The 22,696-nt window shown below is 41.5% G+C and overlaps 1 protein-coding gene across 2 annotated transcripts in view; it reads left to right on the forward strand.

Moving 5' to 3' along the window:
- Positions 1–22,696, forward strand: part of prox1a (prospero homeobox 1a) — a 43,413-nt gene that overhangs the window by 14,488 nt on the left and 6,229 nt on the right. For both annotated transcript variants that reach the window (XR_005205882.1, XM_037762507.1), the window contains exon 6: positions 10,084–10,278. Coding sequence is in view for 1 of the 2 variants with exons in the window: in XM_037762507.1 (XP_037618435.1) it covers positions 10,084–10,278 (195 nt within the window). In the remaining variant the exon portion in view is untranslated. The remainder of the gene's footprint in view (positions 1–10,083; positions 10,279–22,696) is intronic.

Genomic DNA, 22,696 nt, shown 5'->3' on the forward strand with positions numbered 1-22,696 from the left:
TAGCGACCGACGGGGTCGAATGTAGCGACCGACTGGGTCAACAATAGCGACCGACTGGGACGAGAATAGCGACCGACTGGGTCAACAATAGCGACCGACTGGGACGAGAATAGCGACCGACTGGGTCAAATGTAGCGACCGACTGGGTCAACAATAGCGACCGACTGGGACGAGAATAGCGACCGACTGGGTCGAATGTAGCGACCGACTGGGTAAACAATAGCGACCGACTGGGACGAGAATAGCGACCGACTGGGTCGAATGTAGCGACCAACTGGGTAAACAATAGCGACCGACTGGGTCGAGAATAGCGACCGACTGGGACGAATGTAGCGACCGACTGGGTCAAATGTAGCGACTGACTGGGATGAACACAAAATGTTTTAGGGGGCAAAAACTACACTGTTGTTTACTGGACACAGTTAAGAATAAGATATGTTAAGATTTTGCTGTTCGATGATCAAAACTAGATATAGAAAAAGTTTTATTTGCATTTTAATGACAATTGAACCATGTTGAGTTCAAATAAAAACATATATACACTTGTAAGGAGATGGGAGACAGAGCAGTAATACATGGCTCATACTGACTCGAATAGACAAGCGATGTGAGAAGCACCGCAGTCACCGTCAGGCCAAGTGTGGACATTAAACGTTGGGAATTCAATGGCATCTTTAGAATCAGACCTCAAAAATCAGTGACAGATGGGTCACAATGAGCTGTTGTAAACAGGTATGCGTCTTTGTGTGAAGCATTTGGTTACAGCGTGGGTTTTTTTATTGTTCATGATTGTTTTCTGATCTCATATGTCGCAAACTTTCACCATCATATTCTCACACTTTGTGACTTTTGTGCATTTTGTCGTCTGATATTATTCAGTTTGGTGTTTTATTCCGTTACTCTGTATATATATATGTGTATATGTATATGTGTATGTGTGTGTGTGTGTGTGTGTGAGACCCTATAGCGCAGATGGGTGCTCCAGTCTGTCACGTCTTTGTAGCATAATTAGAGTTTCTGGCCTTAATCGGCCTGGGGTTGGGGGGGGGGGGTGTTAACGCCCACTTTCCCTCTCACACACACACACCCAAACCTCAACCTCCATCTCCCTTTCACCCAAAACACACACACACACACATGCAACAACGCTTTCACTCTCACTCTCACTAACATAAAATGAGAAGTTGAACTTTTCTTTACACACAAGTGATCACAGTAGAAGCATTGATTTTGATGGATGACAGGACGCACAAGTACAAAGGAAGAAAAAGAGAGTAGTAAAAGGAAATAAAATCAAAATGAATAAATAAGAAAATGAGTTTGAAGGAAAAAGGAGGTGTGTGTGTGTGTGTGTGTGTGTGTGTGTGTGTGTGTGCGTGCATGTGGGGGGGGGTTGAGAAAATGACAGCGGGAGCGAGGGGAGGGGGTTGACAAACAAATGAAAGGGATGACAACAGAACAACAGCTTTAAAACAAAGGCGCTGATTGTTTTGTGTTTACAGGCTGCTACGTGTTTTGCAAAAGGAGCATACGGCTCCTCGACGGATTCAGGACGCTGTATTCAAATGAGCAGCCACACACACACACACACACACACACACACACACACACACCAGCTGCCCTTTGGCTCGTATCTGTGGTGACCACTTCCTCGTGGCAGTGCCACATCCTCATCGGCTGCCATGGCAACAAGGGTCGCAGGGACACCAGGTTGCTAGGCAAACACAAGGTTGCTAAGCCTACCTGCTCCCAGTACATGTGAGTCTGATTTGTCATTAACTGGGAGTCCATTAAGTGATAGAAATGGGTATCACGGCACCCAGTAGACACTCGGTTCAGTGTTATTGAGACAATAAAAGCGGAAAATGTTGAATTTTGTCAAACAACTATCAAAAATTTGACAAACCAACACGCTTTAAAACTTTTTAATCCCTCCAAAAAGTCACATTTTATTGCCTGAAATTATAATTTAAGTGAGAATGACTGACAGCGATAATCCTAAAAATGGCCACTGTTGTAAATAAATGAAATCCGAGATACTTGAGCTTGCTTTAATTCTCTGTGTGACACCTACACCGTTTAGAAAGCAGTGAATGTAAATAAATTAAATAAAATGAAGTGGCTGTACATACATGCCGGCAATCCTTTCACATTTGCAAACTTCAGTCTTTCTGAAAATCTCAGAGCAGAAGAGACTGTAAATGAATGAATATCTCTCTAAGGTTAATCATTTAAAACTGTTACATGCTGACATTGATAATTTTCCATAATCAGCTTACTTATCGTCTAAGTTATCTGAGTAAATATACTTAATGTGTTCTATCAAACTGTGGCTTTGGGGTTTAATTTGGAAAATTGATGTATTAGGACTAATGAGTTAATGCATAGGCTCAGTTTATATCTTCTGGAGATTGATATTAGCTTTGAAAATTAATCTAATCTCCAATCTGCGGGTTTATCTCCAAACTGATATTCAATTAATCTCCCTCATCTCAACAAACATGGATTTAGATTAGGAGATATTTGCAGTGCTTTGGCCCGAAACTTTGCTCGGCAGATGGAGGGTATTACTGTAGTGTACAGGCTCGATCTGTAACTGAAGTCACAAACAGCGGAATTTATCGGAATGAAAACGTGTCTCTATTGGAATTTATTGTCTGAGCTTTAAGGAATGAAACTATACCGTGTAACAACTAAAAAAAAAAAAAGTTAAATTAGTTTTGCCCTTTTTTTCTTTCACATATCTACAAGTTTAGTCATATTTACAGCCGCAATGCATCTTTAACGTACAGCAATTAGATCAAGTTCAAAACAGTAATGCTAAATTACATGCATGCAGTGGTGGAATGTAACTACATACTTACTCTAGTACTTCAGTACAATTTTGAAGTACTGTACTTGAGTATTTCCATTTTCTGTTACTTTATACTTCTACCCCACGACATCTCAGAGGGAAATGTTTTTTTACCCCACTACATTTGTTTGACAGCTTTAGTTACTTTGTAGATAATAAAATAATAAAAAATATAAATCAACTAATAAATGATGATGTATTATCATAGATTAAGCTACCCATCAGTATATAAAGTGATTAAAATGAGCCCCACCTTTACTAGCTACAACATTAATGTAACTTTAATGCACCATTAATTATAATCCAGTAATATAATATATATGATTCTGAAATGGGCCATTGTGCATAATAAGTACTTTTATTTTCGGTACTTTAAGTATATTTTGATGCTAATACTTTTGTACTTTTACTTGAGTAAGACTTTGAATGTGGGACGTTTACTGGTAAGAGTATTTTTACACTGTAGTATTGCTACTTTTACTTAAGTCAAATATCGGAGTAGTTCTTCCACCACTGCATGCACGCATCATTCCCTGTGAATCCCTCGTGCTATGGGAAAGCTGAATCCAGCATGAGAGTGGTGGACTTAAAACTGAAAACTGATACGATATTCTACATTTTTCTTAAACTGAATAAATCTCATGAAAAAAAATATATATATATTATTGGTCGTATCACAAATGTGTAGTTTATATAAAGGCTGACTAAAACAGCGCTGACGCTGTCGTTTTCAGCAAATGTTACTCAAACACAAGGAAAAGTGCATTTCTTGGGGGACTACTTTCAGATGGGGAAGAATACACATTTGGTGCTTTAGTGAGCATTTACATTAGCAGGACGGCGTATGTGGGATTGAGTCACGATAAACTAGAGTGTGTGTGTTCATTAGAATGAAGGAGCATGTCACCCAGTGACACAGTGTGGTTCATTGATGTGTTTTTAATAGTTTTTGAACAACAATGGAAGTCTATGGCACAGAGGAAGAAGACAATATCAGCTGCTTGTTTTGTTCTTTTCATGGGATTTGTTAACAATAAGAAGAATATATCTACAATCCTTTAAGAAGTTCCTTATTATTCACACTTTATGCAAATAGTGGTTTATATTCAAATTCAGTTTTAATTGAGTCGTAATCCCAGTTAATCCATCATATTCATCTGTGGGAGGAACTGTGCAGATATTATTACGCTTAATAAAAAAATGAATCATGGATAATCCTATTTGTGATGAGCGAGGCTGTTCTTTTCAAGGCTTTGGTAGTGTGTGTGTGTGTGTGTGTGTGCACCCTGTTGCTGTCTGTCTGTGTATGTATGTGTGTGTCCTGTTTCATTGTCCCATTGCATTCATTACCTTCATCATTACCATATTTCCAAAATCCGGGTCAGTGTCTCTTTCTCTTTTCCTTTCTCACCCTCTCTCTTCCTCCTCCGCCCCTCCCCCCCCCTCCTTCCCGGGGAACAATAAGTAGCATGTGTTAGGAGGATCAGGCAGATTCACTGTAAGGGAATTAGGGTCCTGAATGGCTTCCCCTAATTGGACTTGAATGGACTTTGTCTATGGGAAACTGGTTCTTAAAGATGAGCCTCTTACGCACAATGGCCGCCCCGCTCGGTGTGGGAAGTGGGTTGAGCTGACAACTGTTTCAGGCACAGATGAGCAGGCACGCACATACACATAGAGCACACACGGGATCTTAATTGCGCAGTGAAAGCTCTTGCCTTCTGACCAGACAATCATATATGTAGCATGAGACGCTTAGGTCTGTTCCGTTTCGTCTTGAGAGAGTCACTGAGAGTAATTAAGACCTCGTTAAGACTGGAGGAGTTGGGATTAATTAGACGCTCGCTGGCTCGGGGAGCTCCTTCCGACTCACTCACAAGTTCCCTGCCAGCTTTTTTTACACACACACACGAGCGCGAAGCAGTGACACATTTATCAGCGAGAGCCCTGAAGACTCTTGCCTTGAGAGGCTGAAATGACATCTCGATGCCGCCGCCGCCGTCTCAGCAGGAATCAATTAGCGTCCAACCCGCCTCTCACCCGTCTTGTCAATTAGAGCTACACAGCCAATTTGGCGACATCAGGACACGAATCAGCAACAGCTCGTCTACTGATACAGATATAACTGGACTTACCACGTTTAAGTATTTGAGTCCACTAGATGACAAAGCATTTAAATGTTTTATTTTTATGAATCGTGAAGACTAAGGAGGCAAAATATGAAGGCTAAGATATGTGGCATGAAAAAACAGCTATACTGTCCTGCTGTGGACGTGGTCGGCAGCAAAACTTAGTTCAGCTACCGTTAAGAAAGGCCCACCTAAAAAAAAAAAATCAATATTAGTTTAAGTGTACGCTATATTTAGAGTATTTTCGCCGGTTTACATTTCGCCAAAGCCACCAGACTCCATTGAAAAAAAACAGTAATTTTACGTCGCTGAACACCCCTAGTATTTATAAGATATATATATGGTTATAATCCTAACTGTACTAATATTTAACAGTGGCCTAGTTAGTTTCTATTAAGACTTCTTCCAGTGACGATATACAAAACCGAAAATGACTATAAACTATGACTACTGTAGAACTATGAGTGTTTACAGTATGCCTGAAATTGCCTCATAAACTTCACACACTTCCCTGCAGTGTATTTACTGTCTAGTAAAGCAGAAATGCCCCAAAAACATGATTTGAAAAGTCTCCACAGCAGCTATTCTTCCAGGATCCACAGGAAACTTCAGTGTTACAACTTGTAGATAATGTGACGTGCACATTCACATTGTCCTCTAGAAAAAAATGTGCCGAGCTACGACGAATCTGGTTGAAGTGGGCAGATTCTTAAAGGATGTGTGTGTCCGATATGGCCTCGGGGGGGTGGGGAGAGAGGGGGTGAGGCGCCCTGACACTTTCTCTGACACTCTCTCTTTCCCCCTTTTGGTTGTAAACAGAAAATGGCATTCCTCAAGCTCAGCATTTTGACCCCCCCCCCCCACCCCACCCCCCATCCGTCCTCCACCTCCATTCTCTTTCTGTCTTTTGTCTCTCGCCTCTCTTGTTTTTTGGTTTGTGCTGATTGTGATGAGCTGGACGGGACAGTGGGTGGGTGGCAGGGCAGGTGGTTTTGACGGCTGGGTGTTTGTGTCTACATTCCTGACATATCTACCTTTTGAAAGGATATTATCAGGTTGAGAAACACAAACTTGACTGTTCCAGATTTGAGGCTACACCTGCACTCAATAAGTGATATTGTGCAGCTTGTACAGTGTGAAACAGCTGTGGTTTGTCCTAAGATTTGCATGAGGGAAAAGGGGGACGTTAACAAAGAATTTGTTGTAAACTATAGTTAATTTTGGGGAGACGTTACTGTTGATATTTTATTCTTAGTTTTAAGCTTCCTGTTGCAATTAGAGTCGCTGATATACAGAGTATAGCATCACTTTGACACGCAGACCTAAAAGACACCAGACTAGTTTGTGCGGTGAGTTAAAGTCGGCCAACTGTGGTACTGCAACAAAAAGCATTTTCCTCATAGACGCCTAAACATTTAGGTGTCTAAAATACATTTTGCTGCTGCCCCCGTCCACAGTAGTACATTGCTTTGCTACCGTTTCAGTACTCCAGTCTGTTTCTCCAAACTGGAGGCATGCCGACCGTCATCTACTGGAGGTAATGCACGGACTATGGAGAACTATCTCATATAAGCCCACCTAAAAACACCTGAACTATCCCTTTAAAGTGTGAAACTAGTGGGGAATCTGGGGGCAAAGAAGACAGAAAAGGCCAATGCAATATTGTTGGTGAGATTTTATTATCATATTTTAATGATTTTATGTGTTTTCTCATCTTTCCTACTAGACCTGGCTTATTTAATACAGGGAAATTGAACAATGTATATATAAATATTTATATTGGTACAGCCTTGAGTGCACTACAATATATGTACACGTGTATGAATAAAGAGGTGTCATTTTCTTTATCTGTGCGAGGGCAAACGTTGGGAGTAAAAGAGTATTTGGAGGGTTTGCGTGTCAGAGTTTGTCATGACGTTTTGTGATTTTTAGATGAGACAGATGACATCGTCTTGTGTGTGTGTGTAGGGATGTCACGAGAACCGATACTTCGTTACCAAGTTGATGCCAAAATTAAAAAAAAGTGACGGTACTCTTTTTCTACAGTACTGAAGGTACCGTACGATGCCTGTAATGGTCGTTGGTAGTGATGTGACAGTGAGGTAAATTTCCCACCGGTTAATAAACTTGTGACAACACCGTGTTACCGACTTCACCGGACATTTTACAAGAAAGATGACGGTCAATATGTGCAGAACGCTGACTCTGATCTTTACCGTCGGCTGGCGGTGTGTCTCGCCTCTCCAGTAGAGCTTTCGCTGCGGGGCTCTACCTGGAACCGCTGCTCCGTGCACACCGGCTGTGACATCCACCTCGCGGAGATTACCTCATTAATGTTCTGGTTCTCTTATAGCATTGGGATTAAACGTGAAATATTGCCAAATAGGTGCGTTTGCTTTTTGCTTCGACAATAAATCCTCTGCTTCTACTCCTGCTACTCTGAGCAGAAGGACCAGATGCGTTCATGGTCTGTATGTAGTGTCCGTCGTTGGTTTATCGATTGATAACATGCCGCTGATACGCCAAAATGAACTAAATGGGACAATTCTTTTTATTTATTACTTAAAGGCTACATGCCTCTGTTTTTTGTAATGTTCAAATGTTTTTGCGTGTGTGTTGAATTACATGGGATTTATTGTTGTTGTTTTTTTTTACCGTGGTATCGAATTTGGTATTGAGAATCATGTAAATTCACTGGTATTGGTATCGACTACTAGATTTCTGGTACCGTGACATCACTATGTGTGTGTAACTGTGTGTGTTTGTGTGTTAATTGCTGAGTTATCACGTTTAATTCGTGCAACTCTTTTGTGGGTCAAAACACCCCCCACACACACGCACGCACGCACGCACGCACGCACGCACGCACGCACGCACGCACGCACGCACACACACACACTTTCCCTTCCTGTCACTATGTAAAACCAACTCCCTTTCCTTCTGCTGCACACACACACACACGCGCGCACGCACACACACACACACACACACACACACACACACACACACGCGCGCCTCCCAATTATGCTCCATTATGTCACCCCCTCTGACCGCTCCTGAAAAAATATCTCTTTCCCTCTCCGTCATCCTCTGCTCGCTTCTCTCTCTCTCTCTCTCTCTCACTGCATTCCTTTTTCCGTGCTACCTCCCTCCATTCATCTCTCTCTTTCTTTCTTTCCCCCATCTCTCTCTCTCTCTCGCTCATTGCTTGTTCCTGTGAGACAATGTCTTGTAACAATACCGAGCTTAATCTCCGTATCAAAGCCGTTTTTCCCCTTCACTGAACACACACACACACACAAACACACACATGCACTTTCACTGCAAACGGGCGAGTAGATATCACACACAGCGCTTATATTCTAGATGTTACACAAAGCTTACAGAAGATTGACTCACTACCTGCAGTGATCACACGCTTATACAAATATATTTCATTTTGCTAGTTCGTTATGTACATTCACAGACATGCACATGCATACAACAATGTGCAAAATGGTTGTGTCTGTTGCGTCTGTCATTTCAGCATTTTGCAGCATTTATGAGGTGATTAAATACAAGAAATTTGTCTCTTCAAAAGTGGGAACTACAAAATAAACCAACCATAACATTTTAATAGTGGAGTATGTGTGTTAAAATTCTGCACGACATCTTTTGTTTTCAGTGCAAATTAACATTTTATTGCATTAAATGCTGTTATTTTTGTACTTGTGGTGTGATCCAACATGTTTCACATCAGTCATACTGGAATTTCAATCGATTAAAATATTTAATCGCGATTAATAGCATGATTGTCCATGATTAATCACACATTTTTTATCTGTTCAAAATGAACCTTAAAGGGAGATTTGTCAAGTATTTAATCCTCTTATCAACATGGGAGTGGGCAAATATGCTGCTTTATGCAAATGTATGTATATATTTATTACTGTAAATCAATTAACAACACAAATCAATAACAGATATTGATCCAGAAACCCTCACAGGTACTGCATTTAGCATAAAACAATATGCTCCAATCATAACATGGCAAACTGCAGCCCAACAGGCAACAACAGCTGTCAGTGTGTCAGTGTGCTGACTTGACTATGACTTGCCCCAAACTGCATGTGATTATCATAAAGTGGGCATGTCTGTAAAGGGGAGACTCGTGGGTACCCATAGAACCCATTAACATTCACACATCTGGAGGTCAGAGGTCAAGGGACCCCTTTGGAAATGGTCATGACAGTTTTTCCTCGCCAAAATTTGGTGTAGTTTTGGAGCGTTATTTAACCTTCTACAGCACAAGCTAGTATGACATGGTTGGTACCAATGGATCCCTTAGGTTTTCTAGTTTCATATGATACCAGTATCTTCACTCTAGCTAGTAGAAGTGGAGTTAAAATATTCCATTATTCAGATTTTCCAAACATTACTTTAGAAACACAAGCTCTATAAGCTAAAAATAAATGGTTTAAATGTCCTATGTTGGCAGACATTTTTTGCAGTGTACTGCTAAGGCCTGCAGGGCAGGAACAGTGTTTGATGAGAGTTGTTTAATGTTGGTTCGGCTCAGCCCGAAAGCCCATGATGGCATAACAATAAGATAATATTTGGGTCATTCTTGTTTGATCAGGAAGGTTTCTAGGGGCCAATTTCTTTCTCGTTTTTGTCTTCCAACGAGGACCCTGAAGGGGCAGACAGTGTTTTAGTGGCTAATGAGGTGGATATGCATTGAAATATTTTTAGAGTTTTTAACCGTGTGGGTGTTTGTTAAAGTTAATTAGAGGACTGGTTTCTGTTGTTCAGTGCATTTACACACATTATGTGTAAACAGGGACACATGCACAGGAACATGCAAGTAAAGAACTATTTTGTCCACTTTAGATGCTCATTCAATCTCTTTGTTTCTTCTTCTTATTCAGACATTTACAGCTCAGAGTTAGTTATTTAAAGAAGAACAAATTTAGTGATAACCTTTAAGAAGAGGATAAAATAAAAAAAAAAGTAAATTCATACACAGAAATTTGTTATGTTTAAAATCTGTCATAATACTTCTATTTAAATCTCTAATAAAACATAACTAATTGTCTTTTCATTCTCTGACTCCCGCTACAGTTCAATCGCTGCATCACCTCCCAGCTGATCAAGTGGTTCAGCAACTTCAGGGAGTTCTACTACATCCAGATGGAGAAGTTCGCTCGGCAGAACATCAACGAGGGCGTGACCGCCTCGGAGGAGCTGGCGGTGGGCCGCGACTCGGAGCTCTTCAGGGCGCTCAACATGCACTACAACAAGGCCAACGACTTTGAGGTAAGCTGAGCCGGAGGAATGTGTGGAAGCGATGTGAGTTTGGTTATTATAGAGGCAGATAATGATCAGCTTTGTTTGTAGGGAAGAGCTCTTCCACTCGACAATGTAAAATATAACAAAGGCAAGTGTGTGATTGTGAATGAGATATTCTTTTCATTTTAAAGTGTTGTTTTATTGCAAAACCCTCTCAAGGCCATCTTTTTTTTGTTTGAGTGATGCAGTCGTAGCGTCATAACATAACTCCTGTATTTCAACTTTAGCTGCTTAAATAAATTAATCTAAAGCCTTTCAAAACTTTTATTAATATGTAAAAAAAAACAGCATTTTAATACAATACAATGTATATTCCAATACAAGGCTTTTATTCTCTGAAAAAATTCATAATATCTATCTTTTAATTTGCTGTAATTTGGGATAAATATTTAGTTTAGTCAATATGCGATTGATGTGTATTTTTTTATTACTTAAAAAATGAAGACTCGGCTTCACTTTTCAAACTGAATTAAAACTGAATTCAGCACAACTCTCACACAGACGTCCTCTACCAAGTCAGCTGTTCGGAGCGCAACAGTCACCTCACGATTCTGCTGAGGTGTGGATGTCGCAGTATGTGTGTTTGTGTGTGTGTGTGTGTGTGCGTGTTCGATGAGGCGAAAGAGGACGCCGCTCGAGGCGCGGGTGTCCTTGTCAAAGCGATTTGCAGAAGTCACATTCCCTCCCTCACTTTTTCTCTCCCAATATTGGTCTAAGGGGACCTGAGGGCCCTTAAACTATTCAACGTAACATCAGCAGCATTTAGATGTCCATTAGCGCACACACGCCTCGCCGCTGACACACACGCTTTTCCTTTTTTGCTTAAGGAGAGAAACGTCGGAGCTCAGTTGGAGCTTAAATGCATAAAGATTTGCAGACACAACACTATAAAGTATTCTGTTTCGGAGGAATGAAGAGCGAATGCTTTGCATGCTTTGCATAACAAGAGCCAGGTAGCTTTTCACAGGTGCGTATGTAAAGAGTCTGTACAGGAAACAGACACACACAGGCAAATCATGTCAGTGTGTTTATTTTGGCCTTCAGTGGGGTTATTTTTAGGAACTATAGGGTAAGGTTCAAGTTGAGGTCAGGAGTGACTTTGGCTCTGCATGTTTTGGCCTTTCACTCACATATCCATAAACTTCAAATTAGTGCCAACAATTCTTGAAAACATACCATAAGTTCTTCTGGCATCTATTAGTTCCAGGTCATTTCAGTGCAATAAAACAAAAGTGATACCTCATTTTTCATGCGTTTTCCTACGAATGTCCAGCAACACATTACATGCATACAGTCTTTTCAAAATAAACTTCCGTCTTCACAGGAAGCAACTTGGTTAGGTTTAGGCAACAAAACTACTTAGCTGGGTTTAGAAAAAGATTGTGGTTTGGGTTAAAATAACTATGGAAGTGGCGTAACTTAAGTACGGAACATGCAGTACATGATAAATAAATCCATGTTGACTTCTGGTTTCATACGGGACCGCACGGACCAAGACCAACCCCCCCAAACTGCTCCCCGGGCCACTGTAAAGTAGCTGCCCACTGCTCCTAATATGCTAGGATGGGTTAAATGCAGTAGCTAAATTTCACTGTGTGCTATGCTATGTACATTGTGTGTTTTAACCGATTAATGCAATCGGTTAAACGGTTAAAAGAAATATTAAAATTGAAATAAAAACCTGAGCAAAACTCAGAGGAGCAGCTTGTCACTTTAAGGAGAAAAGCCGGTCCACCTTAACAGCCCACCTTAAGAGAGTCAGAGCCGATGTTGCAAAATACAGGAAGTTGGCTCAGGTCTTGAGGAGTTGCAGCATTTATTCACTGACAAATAAACTGTACGCACACCGCACTGCTACGTTCGCAGCTACAACGCCACCGACAACCACACACTCACCGCCGCCACACACAGTCTGTCGGACACTCGCTAACGTTACGCCGGGCAGACACACAGCTGCAAACCTCTCAGCTAAACTAAATGGTGTCCATGACAATGCACGCAGCAGCTCCCGGACGGGTGTGCTCATACACTGCAGCTGGCGCACCGCTGCATGCGACGCACTAATCTTGTCGGTTAACGGTTAAAGAAAAAATTTTGAATTAGCATCCCTAGTGACAATGGATTGCAGCATTAGACACATTGATACACAGACTCGAGACCCAAAGCAACAAAATGTGACCCAACCAGGACCCAGTTCTAGCGAAATGAATCGTGGCCTGCTGCAATTCAAGTCTGGTTGCTAGTATTTGCACGTGTCCTGAGATGAATGGAAACCAAAAATCAATACAAAGATAAAGAGTTGTACTTTAAGGGCTAGATGGCAGCCTAATTGTACCGATAAGAACTTCAGTAAAAGAACATGTGCGTCCTTTGTGCCACAAAGCCACGGCGTGTTTGCAAAGGTAGGTATAAATTTTCTTCCCGTACTTTGTCCCCTTTCCTGCCTGCCTCCTTCTCTCCCTTCACCTCCCTCCTTCCATCCCTCCATCCTTTCGTCCGCCCGCCCTGAGGGAACATTACCGACTAGGGACCCTCTCTCTCTCTCTCTCTCTCTCTCTGTCTCTCTCTCTCTCTCTCTTTCTCTCTCTCTCTCCCCCTCTGTCAAACTCAGAGGCGTGAAACTGGAACCACGGCCGATTCAGCAAGTCTCCCGACATACACACACATACACACACACACACACACAGAAGTCTTCTCCTTTTGCCAAATTTAGCATCTATCCAGAGTTCCACCTGGTTTGTCCCCCATCACAACTCCTCCCCTCCTTCCTCCTCTTTTTGCTCTTTCCTCTGCTCCCTCTCCTTCCTGCTGAATCTGGCCCTCTGTCGAGTGTTCTCTTCGTCACCTCCTCTCCTTATCCTCTTCTTCTCTTATCCCTCTTTCATTTAAGCTTTGTCCCCTGCTTCTCTCCTTTCGTCCTTTCCCCTTTCTCCCTTGCTTTTCTCCGTAACTCCCCCCTGACTTCCAAAACTCTCTTTTATATTTTTTTTCCCTCTCTCCATACTCCTTATCTTTATGCCCGCAACAGGCTTATTTTCTTCCATAAAAATCTGCTCTATGTCAAATTACCTGCCAAAAAGACGCCCTTGCAAGGTTTAAATAATTTGTGTTTTTTCTGGTAAAAAAAAAAGAGCTTGTCAACATGGTGAAATTAAGGAAGTGTTCGTTGGTCTGATGGGTAGAAAAAAAGCTTGTGTCATTAGTTAACGTACACGGCCAGCATTTTAAATAGTAGATTATTACTGTGGAAAGGTGAGTGTAATTTGTCGGGAGTTTGTGTGTTTTGTAAAGTTGGCGTAAACAGGCCCCAGTAATTATAGCAGCTTCATTAATTACCTCCTCCTCCCCTCTCCAGCCACATTCTTTCAACTCTTCTTTCTTGTTTACCTCTCTCTCGCTCCATCCTTACTCTCCTCCTCCCTGTAACTATTTTGTCCTAATTGCAGCTCTGCCCACAAACTAATGAGGAAGGCAAAGAAAGGAAGGAGGCTGGAGAATGGGAAAGGAAACGGGGAATAGTCTCATCTTCAAAAAACAAAAAAAAAGAAAGAAGAGGGAAAACAAAAAGAGACAGAGAGAGATTTTCTTTGCCAGGACACTCAGGGAAAGGTGTCAGCGTCTACCTTCTGCCAAGAGGAAGAGTAACGCTGCCTCTTTTTTTATATCCAGAACAGATTGACGAGTCTGCCAGCAGCGTCGGGCATGGCACTCTTAACTTGTGAGTGTGTGTGTGTGTGTGTGTTAAAGTTTTGGTGCGATATTTGAAGTCAGTACACTGGTGACTTAGACATGCCAGAGCACGTGCACACTCTGCCGAACTCCCACACTCTCGACTTACTGTGAAGCGGAAGAATGGAGTCCGAGAGGAAGGGATGAAGTTGTCATGTTTCGGTGTAGGGCTGCCGCGGTGAAGGAATTTCCCCCGCGGTGATAATGATTGGCTCAACAGTGCGATATGGGGTATTATTATTGCAACTATTTTTTTTTGTTGTTCTGTTTAAATAAGCTTCATTGTTAAGCTATGACGAAGATGATAAAACAAATGAAATACTTATTTTAGCATCGCGCTGGTGTCCTCGACAAAAAGCAGATGGGATTTTTGGATTATTGCAGAAAATAAGCTCTATGGCAAACAAACGTTTATGATACTAGCAAGATAATCTCCACAAATTACCATTTTTATGATTTTTGAATGCAATCGCCAGAAGTAAAAAGCTGACGTTAGGCTATAAACGAACTACACCGCGGTCACTTAGCGCCGAATAGACGCTCAGCACCTCGTCACGCTGCTGCCGTTTGTAGCAAAGTGTCCATCCATCCTTTATCTGTAACCGCTTATCCTATTGATCGGCTGGAGCCGATCCAAGCTGACATTGGGTGAAAGCGAGGTACACCCTGGACAATCGCCAGACTATTGCAAAGAATTTAAAAAAAAGAAAAGCCATGAACGTAGCGGTTTGTGGCAGTAGTGCTTGCCATTCCCTGCGGTTGGCTTGTCGATATTGCGGTTATTGCCAGATCCCTACTCTAGTGTATGTGTGTGTGTATGTATGTCGGTTCAAGAGGGACAATGAGACGTCTTTATGAAGCCTTCTAGAGGACGTTCCATCTTTCCAAGTTCAAGGATCCTCGCTGACTCTGTCAAGCACCAAACCCCGGCACAGCTGCGCCTCACACACACACACACATATGTTCACACACACTTTTGTGTATGTCTGAAAGAGCACAGATACCCTCCCTATGAAGGGCGGGTGTGGCTGCTACCAAAATCTGCCCTTTGACTTTGAACAGACACACACACACACCTGGAGGCCACAGAGTGGTCACACACTCACATTTCAGAGCTATCTGGTTTCATAAGCTGTGCACTTTATGAAAGGCTGAACTTCTCGTGTCTTTCTCCGCCGTTTTAGATTCGTTGTCACCCTTTGTCTCTCCTTATTCATCTATTCACTCAGCTTCCTCTTCATGCGAGTTCATTGAAAAAGGGGGCCGAGCTCGACTCTCAGTAATCGATTCTCAAAGTGGGCTTTTTCTCTCAGATTATCGCTTCTCATAGAAAACGCTCGGCAGCTTTAAATAAATACCTTGTGCTGAAGTGGCTGTTTTTCATCACATGCGTCAAAATATTAAAAGGTCCTTCCGTCTCAATCCATTAGCCTTAAATTTATCATTTCTTTCTCCGCGTGTCTCATCCGTCTTTCTGTTGTCCTCACCTTTTTATGTCTTCTATTTGTAACCTACCCAGAAGGCACACACGCACATTTCAAAGACTACACCTGTCCTCTCCTCCCTCATTCAGTACAGCTTTGGGCAGCTACCACATCTTACACACCAGGGTTCATACGTTTTCTGAAGTATTTCACTACCAGAGTCAAATTAATATCTTTAATTTGACTTTTTTATGCCGAGTATTTAATGTTCCCCCTGAAATATATTAAAAGAGGGCAGTGATGTAATGTAACTAATACAGTACTGTACTTAAGTACAATTTTGAGGTACTTTACTCAAGTTTTTCCATTTTTTGCTACTTAATACTTCTCCACTAACTCTCAGATGGAAACTACATTTATCTGACAGCTTTAGTTACTTCACAGATTTATAATTTGTAATAATAATCTGTGTCAACTAATACATTATGATACATTATTGTAAACTGCCTAGCAGTTAAGATTTGCCGCACCATAACCAGCTGCAATATTAATGTATGTATTGTATTAATGTATACAATAATGCATCAATAATTATAATCCAATAATATAATGTATATTATTCTGACATTGGCCATTCTGCATAATAATAAGATTTTGATACATTAAGTATATTTTGATTCTAATACTTTTAATACTTCTACTATTACTCAAGTATGATTTTGAATGCAGGACTTTTACTTGTAACAGAGTATATTTACACCGTGGTATTACTACTTTTACTTAAGTAAAGGTTCTGAGTACTTCTTCCACAACTGAAAGAGGTTACCAAAGCACCTGAAACTGTGACACCAAAACTCTGTCTGTAAAATCAAAATACAAAAATTTGAGTATCCCAAGGGAACAAATTCAGATTAAGGGATTCCCATAAACAACTAGAGTGCAGAACTAATGACTTCTACTATAATTATGAAGTAAAAAAGAAATGGCTTCACATCAACAGAGTGCTGCAGGGATGACGTGTTTTTGTAGGCCAACTAGGAAGTTAGCATCGCCCGGGTTCCCTCGACTAAAAGCCAATGGGATTGTTCCATTGGGTTTTGGATTATTGCAGAAAATAAGATCCGTGGTAAACACACGTTTATGAAAATTACACGTTTGGTTCAGCAAGATAATCTTCACAAATAAACACCACTTTTATGATTTTTGAAGTGTTAATACGATCGCAGGAGTAAAAAGCTAGCGTAAGGCTAAAAACAAACTAAACCACGGTCGCATGACTTCAAATCGCCGCCACTAAACTAAAGGTGGACTAGTGATTGCTGTGATGAAGTTAAGTAGTCTCATTCAGCCACTTGTTAGCAACCGCCTTTTTTAAGACACGTAAAGCCTTCAAAATTCATGAGTGGGATATTAATTGATGTGTTTTATGTCGTAGAACTAAACGTTAAAATCTCTTCAGTTTATGGGAACCGGAAATGCTAAAATGCTAACTCATTTCAGGGTTTTAGGACTCATTCCTGTCTCGTACATAATGTGTTAATGTGCTTCTGATTTGCCAAATACATTTCCGAGTAGGTCAGGGTGGGTGGACGGGCATACAAAGCTTCAAGTTTTGACACTGGAGACTTGGGATTAGCATCCTGCAACATACTGTTAGCTGCTGAAACACACTTGAGATTAAGAAAAAGATCAGGGCTTTGCTGTAATATTAAATATGAACCTTAACCTTGAGCTCTGAATGGCCTCAACAGAGCCATAAAAAGTTATTTCTGCTTTACTTCGCCAGGATTATGAACATACATTTTTAGAAAACAAGGTTGAATACACACACATAAGCCCATAATCTACGTGGACACACACTCTTTGTTGCTGTCACTCAATGCCGTTAAGCGAGTATGAGTCTTCCTCGCTGTCTCCGTCTCTCTGTTGCTGCTTGACAGAGAGCGGTATGGTACAGACAATGCCACCTGCCAGTTTCTGTCACTATAATTATAGCTATCTGCTTGCAATGTGTGTGTGTGTGTGAGTGGGTGAGTGTGTCTTAGTATTTCAGTTGAGAAGAAGAAGGCATCATCTTTGTCACTGAGCCTGATTGGAGTCACGAGGGGGCGGTGTATGTGTGTATGTGTGTGTGTGTGTGTGATGTGTGTGTGTGTGTGTGTGTGTGTGTGTGTGTGTGTGTGTGTGTGTGTGTGTGCGTGTGTGTGCGTGTGCGTGCATGTGTGCCTGGTCTTCCTGTATGTCTGTGTGTGTGTGTGTGTGTGTGTGTTGCAGTGATTCCCTTCCCCTGCCCCAGCTGTCTCCTTAGCTTTAACAATAGGCCTGGTAACAAAGACGTGGCCTTCAGCCTCCGTCATGTGATACTAGTGGTCTGCAGCCTCTCAGTCAGATGACCCACGCTATTGTCCTCTATGGGTGACACACACTTGCACACACACACACACACACACACACACACAAGGAAGCACAGAACACACACCAATCCAAGGAAGCACAGCACGTGTACGGACGGAGATACGAAGACACACGCGTCAAAAAAAAAAAAAAAAAAGAAGAAGAAAGACACACACTCATGAGATAGTGAGACACACAGAGAGACGCAATCTCAGGACGCAGACCCTTCCTCTCAGTCACATGCAGTCGGAACAAAGAGAAACTTTATTGTCATTGTCCTGGTGACAGTGAGATCAGTGACTGATTGACAAAAGAGCAGCAGAGAAAGGAAACATATTGCCGATGTCCTGGAGGAACCCCCAGTCTCCACTTTTACCTTTAATTTCACACGTTCAAAAAAAGCATGTGTGATCGCGAGGCCATGATTTTATTTGCCATGTATCTGATTATTTCTCTAAAATGTGCATGTTTTTTAACTTGCAAAAGCGTTGCATTTGCTGCTTCACTTTGCTGCTGCCTGGTGCAAATATGGGTGACTGTGTCAAAGAGCACCTTACAGCAGGTTACTGTCTGTGCTATTTACTGTATGTGCAGCGGGGATATACAGTAGAGGAATTCCCTGGCTGGAAAAATGACACAAAAAGAAACGAGTCAGTTAAAACAGCGTTGAGCAAGGAACTGAATCCCCAACCACAGCTGTATTTAACTCTTTTGATGTCCCAAGTCAAATGTCTGAGGGCAAGTCCCAGTCACAGGTCACTTTGCAGGTCTTTCAGGTTTCTGAATGATGATGCAGCATTTGAATATTTTCTTTTCAAAGCTGTGTTAATAATCTTTTTATTGGCCTCAAAATGAAATATTCTTGTATTTTTACGTTATTTTGATGTTCCCGGATTTTACGAGGTCAAAATCTGAGACTTGAATGACTGAAATCAAGTGTTAAATCCTCATGTTTCTGACTGTAGTCCGAGGCCTAGTCCACACGTGCGTGGGTGTTTTTGGTAAATGGTATTTTACAGCCTTTGTTTTCAAGAAAGATCCCGTCCACACAAGCACGGTTTTAAAAAAATCTCCATCCAGACTAAAACGCAAAACACCAGTGACGGGGTCAGCGTCGTGGGAGTGTTGCATTGGATAAGTAGCAGTGAAGAGTAACTGTACATGTATGTGTAAACATGTCAAAAGTCCTGCTAGCAGGTTATTTGGCCATGTCCGCAGTTCATGGATTTATTTATGCTGCTGTTTAGGGCTAGGCCACATGGAGGAAATCAAATATTACAATATTGTTGACCAACCAGAATAGTCTGGTAAAATGACATCACTTTACTGCAATGCAGCCTGTAAAACCAGGAAAAGACAACACTTATGCCATATTCTGATATTTCAATATCCAAAATCTAAGATATCTAGTCTCGTAGTTAATTAGTTAGTTAGAAAGAAACTTTATTGTCTACTATGTGGAAAATGGTCCTTAGCTTTACCACAATCAACATGTAAGAAATAGTAAGAAACAATAAAAACACTAGAGGAGCTTGGAGTTCAATCATATGCAATCAAATACAGTTCCCTAAGCCTATTACAAATGTACAAATTCCGCAAACATGAGACAAATGTGCAAATTCAGCACAGGCTGGGGGTGAAAGGGATTAACTATGTATTTAATAATTTCATGGTCGTGCTTGTGGCAGTCTAAAGCGTCTTCCTGAGGGAAGCAGTTCAAATTGTGGGTACAATGGATGGGACGGGTCACTTGTTATGTCAAGAGCTTTCTTTTCGGTATTCAGTGCGTGCCTGCTGCTTAGTTGCATCTGTGGCTTCCCTGTAGTTTTACTGGCTGTGGCCCATGCATATCACAATATCGATATACTATGGAGCCTTACCACTGTTGCACAACATGTCGCCTCATTATTGACACCTCACAAAGGAGATAACTACGCACACTCTTGATGTTACAAGCCAAAAACTCTGTTTTCCCTGTCAACACTGAAAACGGAGTCTCTAAAAATCTTCATCCTGACAGGAGTTTCGCCAAAGCTGGGTGTGGACAAAAACCCAAAAAATACCTGTGTGGACAAGGCATGACTTGAGTCTACAGCTAGGTCTGCAGCTCGGCCCCGCACCACTAAAGCACACCATTTACCAGTTTTGAAAAGTCAGTCACACTAACGTTATCTTAGATGAGGAGCGTCAGCAGGAGAGGAAACAGAAGCTGAACACACATGCATGCAGGAGGAGTGCGTAAACGGAGTTTCAAACCAAAACAACAATGTTTGGACACAAATTAAGGAGTGTCCTTTTAATGTACGAATAGCGTGAGGCTGGATCCAACTAGAAAAGCGGGAGCCTGCTCAACTCTGCTTCCTCAAAATAAATAAACACACTTCTATACGAGTACTTCTGAACTCCAACAATCTCGTCCATATCTACGAAATAGAAAAGATTGGATGAGGAGAAAGACGAAGAAGAGGAGGAAGAGTGACTCTGGATGTGTGTGTGTGTTGGTGGTATTTTGCTGCTGCCAGGGTGTGTGTGACGAAAGCCAGACCTGATAGCGGGGGAAGAGAGGCAGAGTGAGAGAGAAGAGGAGGAAAAAGGAAGCAGATGCTTGTGTGTTGGCACAAAAATGAAACGTCCACACACACACACACACAGACACACACACACACACACACCGGCAGCATTTGCTCGGTCCACAGAAGGAGCAGCGCACTAAAGAGTTCCAGTATTGTCTCGGTGATAGAAAAATACTACTGACCAACAGCAAAGTGGACCTCAAGCCCACAGAGCAAATGAATGGCAACAAAATGAAGTGTAGAGGTGTGTGTGTGTGTGTGTGTGTGTGTGTGTGTGTGGGGTGAGGGTCAACTGAAATTGAAAAGAGCAACATCTTGCAGCAAGACTACAAAGATGGTTTAAAAGAGACAAGCTGAAAAATGATCAATGATCAAAAAACGTCGTAAAAAAAACGGTGTACATGTGTACACAGTAAAAAAAAGAGAAGAGAAGGTACAACACACACAGTCTCTTTCTGTTTGTACACCCTGAGAACCAAACATATGGTGTTTGTACAGCGGTTCCTTAAGAGCCCGGTGTGTGTTTTTCCTTTTGTGCAAGACGGCGAGTGAGGATGAAAAAGCAGGTGGAAAGACGTACGGAGAGGTGAATAGGTGGAGTCAACCGAGGACACGCACACTAGCCCAGGACGTCTCCCATCAGCGCGCGTGTTGACAAGCGCGAAGAGAAAACAGCATTAATCCTTTAGGAGACAGAGGAGAGGCTTATATTCACAAGAGAGGAGAGGAGAGGAGAGGAGAGGAGAAGAGGATGGGAGAGGAAGAGTGATGTGAAGGAAGAAGATTTAAGGGTGCAAAGGAGGAAACGAAGGCAGAGAGGAGTGGATGAAATGAGACAAAAGTCAGGGAAGTGGAACGATAAAACATGCCTCTTATTACCGAGCTTAACTAACAACAAGTCTCATTTACTGACAATATTAATCAGTGACTTTGATTACCCTACACATTAAAAAAACATCTCCATTTCATCAAGTTACGGAGTCTTATATTTACATAAAACAAGGAAGAAAACTGCCGAGCTTTTTTTGTAGTTCCAATAAAAACACAAAGGACAGCTTTATATGTCCAGAGTGAGCAACCCAACCTTATCAAGAATCTGATGTATGATACAGCACATATGTCATTGTTGGCATGTAACCAATAATTGCCTTTCTTATATTTATACTTATAGTATAGTAGTTTCTTATAAAACTCAATAAAACTTCAAATTAAAAAAAAAAAAAAAAAAAAAGAAGATATTGACACTTAAACTTGAAGTATAAAAAGAAGCTGCATTGCTGATCCCCTACTGGCTGAAACAAAATCTAATTTAACACCCTATAATTCAACGGATCCTCATCTTACCATTCCTCATTTTTCGTGCGTTTTCCTACAAATGTCCAGCAATACGTGTCATTTTCCGCTCGTTACATGCGTACAGTCTTTTCAAAATAAACTTCTGTCTTCAACAGGAAACAACTTAGTTAGGTTTAGGCAACAAAACGACTTAGTTAGGTTTTAGGAAAAGATCATGGTTTGGGTTAATAACTACAGAAGTGGCTTTACTAGTACGGAAGATATGTGACAAACAAATCAACGTCTGGGTTAAAATAACTACGTAAGTGGCGTTACTCAAGTGCGGAAGTTACGTGACAACGTTGACTTCTGGTTTCACACTGGACACAAACGCCGGTCTCCTGGGCAAAAGTCTGGTGTTTTTTTATCCCACCCATCCAACCCGACCTCCTCCCTACGCGGTGTTTGTCGCTCTTTATACTTCAAATTGATTTCATGGGATATACTGTATACATGAATTACAGTGTATTACTTTTGGTAGGTATACTGTAGCTCAAAAATGTATGAAAACAGCCTTTAGACATAGACAAACATCATCACATGGAAATGATGATTAGCATCACAAACCCCTCCTCTGCTCACTGAAGGTGTCTTATGTGTGTGACACAGTAGTCTGTAAATAAAGTGAGGATCCTTCATGATCAGTATTTTCCGGGTGGCGACGGCTGATGTTCCACATGTAACTTAAGTCTGTGTTAAGTTTGGATGTGTTAAAATGGGGCAGTGTATTCATAAAGAAAGTAACCTACTTATAAAGGGCTCTCCTGTATTCTAAAAATAATGTTTTAGTGCAACACTGCAAACCCTTTTGTGCTCGTGGTCGGCACTGTAAGAAATGACTAAATTAGCAAAGGCAGACGTCACTGTTGCTGATTGCTTATTCCGCTGGGCTGGCTCTGCACTTCAGGTTTTATAGGGAGGGTTTCAGTT

This window comes from Sebastes umbrosus, chromosome 24 (genome assembly GCF_015220745.1).
Source record: "Sebastes umbrosus isolate fSebUmb1 chromosome 24, fSebUmb1.pri, whole genome shotgun sequence".
NCBI lineage: Eukaryota > Metazoa > Chordata > Actinopteri > Perciformes > Sebastidae > Sebastes > Sebastes umbrosus.